The following is a 10,125-nucleotide window of genomic DNA, read 5'->3' as shown; positions in this document are numbered from 1 at the left end:
ATATAAGAGTTTGAGCTTAAAGTAGTTCATTAGATGTTGCTACATTCTGTGTATGAGAGTGTGAGACTGTAAAGTGAACAAAACAATATGGGGTGCAAGGGAGTGTAAGAATGGAATGTTTCAGAGCAAACGGTGCTAGTCGCGGGGACGAGATGACCTTGGCACCTGGTGAAAAACAACTTTGAGGAAAACTACAACCAGGAGGAGTAAGCAAGCGATTCTGCAAAGGAAGAAAGACCAATGAAAGCAAGCTAAAGTTAACTGCAGTATACACATAGCCAATAAAATAATGCCAGGATGCCTTTGTTCATGTGCCATTTGCATATTGTGTAGTATAACTCATTGCTGGGCAACTCGGATGGAGAGTACGTCTGCTGGTGGCAACAGCGGCGTACAGGGCTGTATTGAGAGGGACCCGAGACCCAGGTGCTTGTATTAGATCTGCGTGTTAGGAATAAATCCACTCGTGTGTGAAAATGCCGGCTTCCTGATACCTTTCTATTGCAGAACGAGCGCGCAAATTGTTGGATGAGTGGCAGTTGGGTAAGGTCACAAATTGGAGTCAGATTACTAACTTGAGTTTATGTTGAATTAGAAATAAAATTCCAACAATTTATGGTGACCCCGACGTGATGCAAGAGAGGTAAAAGAAGTCTGGGACTTCAAGAAGTCTGGGACTTCATGAAAAACCACAAGAGTCTGGGACTCGGGTCTGGGACCCACGTCCACACCAGGTGACGACCTGATAAAGGAGCCACACGTCCGACCGTCTTTCCTCTTGGGCCCACAGTGAAACAAGGTAGGCAGATTCCTTTTCAAATTCTGCACATTGGGAATGCTAAATTATAAGTGGAAGGAGGAGCGGAACGGCGTAAAAGTGTAATAGTGTGGACGTTAGTAGGGTATAAAATCTGGGATTTACCTACTAGAATAGTTTGGAACTATTCGTGGTTACGATACGGTTTAAAATCTGGGATTTACGTATCAGTGTGGAAGCGTGGAAGTGTGTGAGTGTGAAAACTAAAATTGTTCTGCGTAAAAAGTGGTTGGGACACACACGGGTGGATTTCAGGATGGCGGATAAGAGGGAGTGTGATAGGGGTCTCGGGTGTGGCACTTCAGACGAACGGACTGAAGTCTGGTCGGAGATTAATGGTCATTACGCTAAGCTGGAATCACAGTTGATTAGTGGAACAGAAAGTAAGAAAATTTAAGTAAGAAAAAGTAAATTTAAGTAAAATTTAAGTAAGAATAAGTCAATTTAAGTAAGAAAAAGTAAGAAAAAGTCAGAAGTTGTTTCTGAAATTAAAGAAGGATGAATTGTTTTGCGGAGAACCTGGAACATGGGACGTGTCGAAGTTAGCGCGGCAGTTACAGAAAAAGGAATGCAGAATGTTGTAAATTTGGTTGTGAAAGTTATGGTGGAAGATGGCATAAAACAATGGATGAGTTATGGAGAGAACTAGAAAGTGAGTTGTTGGCATGTGTGGAAAAGAAGATGCAAAAAGTAAAACAAGCAAAGTGTGGGTGAAATGGAAGGAGGATAAAAAGGTTAATAGAGATAAATGTACATTTGCACATTTGGCTAAGGATTTCAAATGGCAGAAAGGGAAGTCATTGCAGTGGAAAAAGAGTTGAGGGAGAAGATAGAGGAAAGTGGATGGACAAAGAGGAGAAATTTAACCAAAGAAAAATAAAGGAGTATGAAAAGTTGCAGTGCAATTTGCATGAAATTTGTTTGATGATGACTGCTGTGGCTGCTGGTCAGGAGGGAAAAGAGCGTCACTTTGACCCGCCATTGGGTGTTGCAAAACAGGGCAGGACCGCTGCACCCCTGAGCACACTGAGCCATCCCAAACTGCATCTAATGGTCAACGAGTAACTTTGCAAGCCTCAGTTTACGAACTGGGTGGGGAAGGAATTTTTGTAGAGACTGCAAATACTGAAAGGACTGACGGACTAAAACTTGTTGTAGAGGACATAGGCGGGGGAAATCGATAGGAAATTGTGGTGACTGACCAGATGACCCCCAACTCAAAGACATACAACTGGACAGAGCAGTTAGACAGGCGAACTGTGGACAATATGCATCCCAAGATCCAGAGTGGTTGTCCTTAGTGGACAAATTTAGAGCCAGTATGAGGAAAAAACAGACACAGACATTGAGACAGGGGAGGGGGGAACCCATTGTTTGATTTCACACTCCCCCCCTCCTACTGACTCCTAACCTCTTGCCACATACATGCGACGCGCGCACTCAACAGAGGATGACTGGAGAAGACAACCAACAAATGACAACAACTGTTTGACCACTAATTATGAAAAGAGTCAGATCAGACCACAATCTGGATTTCAAACTAGACCATCTGATAGATATACCTGACCAATGAGAAATTACCCCATGATACCAGCCCCTCGTGGGTTAGTTTATCAAGAAATGACGTTGAAAAATTTAGATTTTTTGCAGAAGATGCTCCCCGCATTAATGGGCGGCGCCAAGCCCTGGATCCAAGCTTTCAGGAGACACACTGATGGTATGAATTTGGCTTGCGGCGACATGGTAAGATTAATCCAGGCATGTTGTTCCTCAATTCACCAATCTGACGAAGTCCTGAGGCATTCTGGCCTCAATATGGTTGAACCCGATTGGTTGTTTGCTCCTTTCACCATGCGACTGTTTGCTATGCTCCAGGATCTCTTTCCTTCTTCCGCGTCAGCCGTAGCAAAACTTCCAGACTTGAAACCCAGCATGGATCCCGCTGCACACCTCAATGCTTGCCAGACCGCGTTACCAGATAAGACCAGTTCACATCCATCTTGCGACAAGCCGCTTTGAGTGATTTGTAGACATGTGCATCTAGACACACTTCCCATGGAGGTCAGGGAGAAGCTTTCTGAAGACCCTGATCTGCTGGAAGGTAATGACGGTTATTTTAATCAACATGTGACTCACCACGTAAAATTATATGTTCACAGGCAAAACAAATCGGATGAGGGAGTGAAAGGAATGCAGGAACGGCTTCTGAGACTTCAATTAGCACAAGCGCAGAAAAAAAAAAAAAGCAAAGGACACAAAGTCCAAAAAGGGGGTGGCAGATCAACGGATGTGGATGGTTGAGGGACGGCCGGCGAGAGGCAGAGGGGCGTGTTGTGGAAGGGGGAACACCAAAGGAGGTCATGGCGGCTCTCGCCAAGCTCCAAATCAAGGCTGCTTCAGGTGTGACGGTATGGACCATTGGTGGAGACAGTGCACGTTTCCTTGGCTAGAAGAAAGCCAGCACCAGGGCCATCCTCCCCCGAGGGGAGACAGAGGAAGACAACCTCCACGAAGCAAGGACTTGGGCAACGTGGCCCTGCTCCCTGGCGACAGCAACAACTGAGCAAGCTACACCAGCAGGCGGTCATCAGCCACCTCTATGCAGATGACGATGACTGGGCCAAAGATGGGTTTTGTTGGTCTTCCCACAACTCTACCTGTCTCCACACCACAAAATGACTTCTATTGCTGGACAAACTCTCACCCACCACTTGGTGTTGACTGAAAATCAAACACTAACACCAGCTACCGCAGCTACCGCAAACAATTCCTGGCTAGCACGCACGCAGAAGTGATGAGTCTGATTAAGAAAAAAAAAGCTGGGAAGAAGTGATGAGTCTGATTAAGAAAAAAAAAAAGCTTGGAAGAAGTGATGAGTCTGATTAAGAAAAAAAAAAAGCTTGGAAGAAGTGATGAGTCTGATTAAGAAAAAAAAGCTTGGAAGAAGTGATGGGTCTGAATCAGAAAAAAAGCTTGGAAGTATTTCAATCGTTTGACTCTACTAGTGTTGTTTGTATGCCGTAGACTCAGCTGCGTCAAGAGTGGGACATGATCACAACGTTGAAGTTGGTTTCACGGTTAAAAGCCTTTAGATGACAATGTTTCCCACATGTTTGTAAACAAACGTCATGCACACTGTTCTGTAGACATGTCAGGAACTGCCTCTAGGTGTCTCAGTAAACCGCAGTACACTCCTAAAGCCTAACATCGTTTGCGCCACTTAAATGTCAATTCAATTAAGTGTGCTTCCTTTCCAGAAAAGCGCATGACAGTCCTGGGATAATTGCTTGCCTTCTGATGTGTGGAAACATTTATCTGTACAGTACATGGTTCAATGCATCATGAGTACAGCTCGTTGCTTACTTCTTATATTCTTGACAATTTGTGTTACTGACCTTTGCCTCGCTGGACCTTTGCATGCCCAGTGCAAAGTAGCATGGTAAGGTTTACCACTATTCTTTTTTTACAGTACGTCTTAGTAAACTAATGTTGTTTTTTTAAGAACAAAGTGCATGATGTAGCATATTGCTTTGTATGACTTGTAGCTAACTATGCAGCTGAGGTACATTAAAGCACTGTACGATTCACTGTGAAATAACACGGTAGTCTCACATGCTTTGTTTTACATGCTACAGAATTAATTTTAGAATTTTAGTTGGAATTCCTTGTCCTGTGTGAATTGTGAGAAGTCGATGTCAATTGTTGGAATCTTTATACTGTATTGTTTTGTTATAAAAAAAGATGCTGCATTTTAAAATGAGCCCACACACACAGACACGCACACACACCTGATTTCAATGTATGCAGTATGGTTTCAGTTCCTATTTAGTGATAGTGTAAATGTGAGGGTGAATGGTTATGGTTGTCTGCATGTGTTCTGTAACAGACCAGGTCAGAAACTGCATTTTGCTTCATGCTGAAAATTGTAATCATCGGTCCGTCAGACAACACCCGGTTCTTCGTTTACCCCCTCTTCGTCGCTCCATTCCATTGTCAGCCCCACTTTCTCACTTCCTTCGTAAGGCCCAAATAACTTTTGTAAACACCCATTCAAACATTTTAGTTATTTATTTTTACATATTTACTGGGCAGTGATTGTGGGACGAGATATGTTTTTTTTTTCTTTTAACTTGTTGGCCCAGAAGTTATGTGAGACTCTTGGAAAATCTGCTGCCATCTGAAGCCACTGTCATTTTGTCAAGAGTCCAAACGTCCTGAGGAAGCCAGACAATATTTCAAAATAAATTGTAAGATATCGAGTAACATCTAAAATGAACAGCCTTGGTGACTTTTATTTTGAAGTTCCTCTCGAAAGCAAGGTTGAACAACGCTGTGTGTTTTTTTTAAATAGCTATGATATGGCTAATAGACACATTGACTAAAAGCGATTCCATCTTATACTCTCAAGATGCAGACACACTGCAGACAAACAAGCAAACTATTTGGCTTGTAATTCTGACAGCGTGCTGGACTGATGGAACCCAGACTGACATCTGACGAAATGTCTATCCCAACAATTACGATACATAAAAAAAAAAAAAAAAATATATATATATATATATATATATATATATATATATATATATATATATATATATATATATATATATATATATATATATATACACACACACACACACACACACACACACACACACACACAGTATTCTTAATCCATCGTTTGTTTTAAACATTACATTCATTCATTGGTCCGTCGGCAAAACAGTTGTCGCCGGGCGACAGACCGACGAACTTCCCCTCTAGTCATTACAGTTAACAAAAACTAACAACATATCTAAAACATAAGTTGGAAAAAAACATTATTTGTTGACAATTTCATCTTAGGAGCAATTTTCTCAAAGGATCTACAGTATATTCTCATAGTATTGCAAGTGTTATGTGGATGTTAATGTTGACGTTTGGATGCAAACAATGATAATGTTAGTTTTTATTCGTCATTAAGAATATGACCTTTTATGTTCTTTTAATAGGTTGCATACAATACCGCATAAACAATTCAAATTTACATCTTCAACTGTTGCATTGGTCATCTTTGAAAGTAGCATTGGCGGGCTATTACAAATTTCTGCTTGTCCGTCATTTATCATTCGTCATGTCTGATAATGTGACGGAGGTTATGTTTTATTTACCAAACTTTTTTTTTTTTTCCATTCATGTGATGACGTGGGTTTAATTTTTTTTAAATCAGCCCAAAAAGTTTGTTTTATTTTTTTGTTTTATTTATTGGACAACAGGTTTTAGCTTTTATTTAATCAATGATGGAAGTGAAGACAGAAGATGTGTAAATATTTGACTGGCGGCCCACCGATTTCATTTTGGGTCAACTTAAAAAAAAAAAAAAAAAAACTGACCGACGGAGATGGAAAGGGGTCCACGTTACAAAAAAAAGTATAATGCCCACCTCTGAGAATTTATTTTGTATTTCACAAAAAATGAAGACAACCAAATTTGTCACTACAGTAGATTACGGTTTATCCGTACAAATATAAGAATATAGTTTAAGTGAACAGTGCTAAGCAAAATTTTTTAACACCTATCGTATTCTTTGAAAAGTCAAAATTAACTGGTAATTTTTTTTAAACTCTTGAATGCTATAGCAATAAAATTTTAAGATTGCTGAGATGATGAATGGATGGACGGATGGATGGATGGATGAACAGAAGGACACACAAAGTATATACACACACAAAGATACACAAATAATTTACAGCAATAATTCAGAGGCACAGCAACAGTTGGACAACCAGCTCCATCACTGACTAATCTCCAAGTTGGGTAAGATTAGTTCCCCACAGACACAACTAAAGTATTATAAACAAAATAAGTGTTTTCAAAGTACATTTCTGTCTTACGTTTCTGTCTTGCACACATGATTTCAATAACGCTGGTTGTTTTACCCTATCCAGGTATTTTGGAATACCATGTCAAACAGTTTATAAATCCCTGGTTTTACAAATAAGGAAATGGGAAAGCATGGCTGGCTGCAGGCAGGGTGGACAAAGGTGCTTGTACAAGGTGATATGTGTAATTGAGATAAAGCAGTTCATTAAAGTGGCATTCACAAGTTTGTTCCATATTTTTTTAAATATATGGAAAATGTATTACATGGGGATTCCACATACTGCGTTGCGTCTCCTCTTCCGCTGTATCAGGCTGTTAATGAATGAGAGCGGTTCCACATTCTGCGTATCCACCGCGCTGCGCTGAGTCACAGCTGCGTTGTTGCGACGCATTCCACCAACCTTACGCAAGACTTGAAAAATCTGGTCCGCCACCATGCGCCATGGTTAATTCCACAGTTCAAAAAGCACCAAAAACAGGAAAAAGAATGTGATCTACATCCAGATTTACAAAGAAAAAGCACTCCATGCGGACAAGACTGTCTTCTTTGCTGATTGATTCGATGTAGCCAAAAGCAACTGCTTCTCTCTCTCTGTGCCAATGTCATCAAGACAACAAGTGCACTGTAATGTTTGTACACATTTATATTACAATTTGAGTCACGGTTCTATCAATTCACTCAAAAGTTAAAACAAATACACTTTGTACTCGCCCGTTATAAATAAAGTATGCAATCAAGTGATGACATTCCACAAGAAGAGTTTTGTTTGTTTTTGAAAATTTAGAAAAACTTTTCTTTTTTTTTCTTTTTAATTTTGCGAGTTGGTAGTTGCCGAAAAGTGCAGTATGACCATCTAGGGACTCTGCGATGCGACACAACGCAGTATGTGGAATCCCAGACAATGTTCACTGGTAGAAAAAACAAAACAAAACAATATTTAATATCTTAAATCTGTGTCATTGGGTTTTTGTGATACTTATGATACTTAGAGTATTAAAACCGAGACCCTTCACATGAACTTTTTGTAAATACTTTTTAAAACAACTTTTTGTGATAGTTATTTTAGATTTTTGTGATTGGCTCCTAATCACATACTGTTTGTGTTTGCCTTCCAGTTAGAATCTGCCTCAGTCCACTTTATAGCTGCCAAACACATGACTCCTGTGAAGAGATATATGGATGTGATAAATTTCCGTCTTCGTCCCTATTATTTCCACACCTTCTGTCATGTTTCGGTAGGTTCCCCCTCACCTAGAGACAATCTGACAATGTCTGAAGCTGCTGCCTTTGAAAGCCAAACAAAGTTTTTTTTTTTGTCGTGATTGTGTAATTGTAACCTGTCCCTAGGCCATGTCAATTTCTGAGAGCTGGTATATCATTGAAGACCATGGCACAAACTATTGCAACCTCTACAACCTAATTGAAGGTAAGAACAAAATGTGCAGCTTTCCCAAGAAACCAGAAGAATATTCCTGCAAGTACAAATATTAGTCGAGATTTCCAGATCCTGATTCGGTGATCGGAAATCTGGCCCGATTGCTTCATTTCCGAAAACGAATGGATTGTTGTTTGTGATTATCTGATTTATTCATGAATATTTCTATTTGCATTAATAGTATATTATTACTAAAGTGGTACAAAGGTGTTGGTTGTGGATAGAAATATTGAAAAAAGAAAGTAATAATAATTACACGTTTTTTGGTGTTGTGACATAGCCTGAAACCGGAATACCGGAAGTAAAATAGTCGATGGGGGAACAATACATGAACGTGATGCGGGAGCTAACTTAAAACTAATGATAATGTCTGTAGTGTGGAAATATTTTTGCGTGGAGAATGGTCACAGTTCAACAGCGACATGCAAAGTGTGCAAAATGAGGATTTCAAATTGTGTGGTGGAAAGGATAGAGTTGCTATTAATACAGCTCATTTAAAACGCCACCTGAAATACAAACATCAGTGCTACACCCCAGAGGTAAAGATACTCATCCATCTAACGATAAAACAAACTTCAAAACAAATAAACAAATGCCCAAAGATAGCAAAAAAATTACAGCCAGTGGCACAACTCATTGTGTTGCATGACCAACCTTTGTGCATCCCAAATTCATTTTCTCAATGTTATGCTGTGTTATGCAATGTTATCATTGGTTATTTGTTTCAGTAAAAATAAACGGAACACGAATAACCTGAATCCTTTATTTTGACTGAGATAAAAATCCTGTGTACTGTAGAAATCTTAACTATCCATACAAACAGCCTCCCCAATAATAACCATTTTGGATGTCATTTGTTCCAACAGGAAGCCGACTAACTGAGGTCAGGGGTTACAAGGAGATCACCAGCGACTTCATTTGCACCCAACGCTCTTCAGCCAACTGTACTGTTTTTTGACTTCCGAATCAAATAATAACAGGAAAAAAATGTACAAATCCAAATCATGTGGAATTCATTTCAGTATTGCTCAAAATAGCCTACATTAGCTTTCATTTAGTCAACATGAGTCAGCAGCTTACAAAATATTAGCTTCTACTTGTGGCCACGAATATGCAAACTATTCAGCTATGCTGCATTATGAACACTCTTGGCTGTTTTTTTTTAAATGTATTTTAGTATGTCTTTTACAGAATCTGACCATTTCTAGTAATTTCCTGAGATAGAAAATTCCAGTCATAACTGTAGTCAATAAACATTGATAAAAAAAAATGCATCCCATTTCTATCCAGCATTTCTTTGTTTTTGTGATTATTCATAACTTACGGTAAAAAAAAAAATAATGAATAATGTTTTTTTTCCAAATACAGTACATAATTTGAAAAAAAATCTAGTAAAAAATTTCTCTCAAATTTCCCCTGAAAAGTCAGCAATATAGTCATGCCTCACTCTCGCTTCCTATGATTTATTAGGCGTCAGGGAATGAACAGGACTGTGTAGTGGATTTCAGAACAAAAAGCCCAGAAACTCAAGAGTTCCTGGTAGGAGGGGTTTATGGTCTTAGGTTCTTAAGTGTGGCTCATGTGTCTCTGAGTTTTTACACACAGCAACAGTGGGCAAAGTAGTTTTTTCAAATCAGACAAATGTTGCAAGAGGGGGAAAAAATAGACTACCTGGCCTGTCCAACAAGTGGTGCTAACTAAAAAGCTGAATGACAAACAACTCAAATAATGAACAAAAGAAGCATCATTTGTTGTGACACACTGGAACCAAAAAAGCTTTTTCTTCATTTTTATTCAGCTCAGCTAACTTCATAATAATACATCGGAGATACGATATATATATATATATATATATATATATATATATATATATATATATATATATATATATATATATATATATATATATATATATATATAAAAGCTGTCAAGTGGTGGACCGTCAGGGCGAGCAAGGCTTTCTCTGCTAGCCTAAAACAATCTAATATTATCATAACTAAAATAAACGAT

The 10,125-nt window shown here is 39.1% G+C and overlaps 1 protein-coding gene across 3 annotated transcripts; it reads left to right on the top strand.

Annotated features, from left to right (window-relative positions):
- The first annotated feature begins 3 nt into the window (after positions 1-3).
- On the top strand, positions 4-9,379 carry LOC148407632 (uncharacterized). Of its 3 annotated transcripts, none has more exons than XM_088402374.1 (6): positions 4-206; positions 2,977-4,256; positions 6,745-6,853; positions 7,796-7,915; positions 8,028-8,106; positions 8,982-9,379. In XM_088402374.1, the coding sequence occupies exons 2-6, from the start codon at positions 4,144-4,146 to the stop codon at positions 9,071-9,073; spliced, it is 513 nt and encodes a 170-aa protein (XP_088258500.1). In that variant the 5' UTR covers positions 4-206; positions 2,977-4,143; the 3' UTR covers positions 9,074-9,379. The 3 variants fall into 3 exon arrangements, with proteins under 3 accessions (XP_088258500.1, XP_088258499.1, XP_088258498.1); XM_088402373.1 differs by lacking the exon at positions 4-206 and adding an exon at positions 261-799; XM_088402372.1 differs by lacking the exon at positions 4-206 and adding an exon at positions 807-2,918.
- The last annotated feature ends 746 nt before the right edge of the window (positions 9,380-10,125 follow it).

Source organism: Hippichthys cyanospilos, chromosome 19 (genome assembly GCF_059441005.1).
Source record: "Hippichthys cyanospilos isolate Australia breed blue-spotted pipefish chromosome 19, RoL_Hcya_1.0, whole genome shotgun sequence".
NCBI lineage: Eukaryota > Metazoa > Chordata > Actinopteri > Syngnathiformes > Syngnathidae > Hippichthys > Hippichthys cyanospilos.
The sequence above is the reverse complement of the archived record's forward strand: the minus strand, read 5'-3'. Positions and strand labels throughout refer to the sequence as shown.

Excerpts from the sequence above, each read along its gene's own strand:
- LOC148407632 (XM_088402374.1), top strand. The coding sequence starts at position 4,144 with ATGGTTCAATGCATCATGAGTACAGCTCGTTGCTTACTTCTTATATTC. Across the intron at positions 7,916-8,027 it reads ACACCTTCTGTCATGTTTCG|GCCATGTCAATTTCTGAGAG; the intron begins GTAGGTTCCCCC and ends ACCTGTCCCTAG. Across the intron at positions 8,107-8,981 it reads CCTCTACAACCTAATTGAAG|GAAGCCGACTAACTGAGGTC; the intron begins GTAAGAACAAAA and ends TTGTTCCAACAG.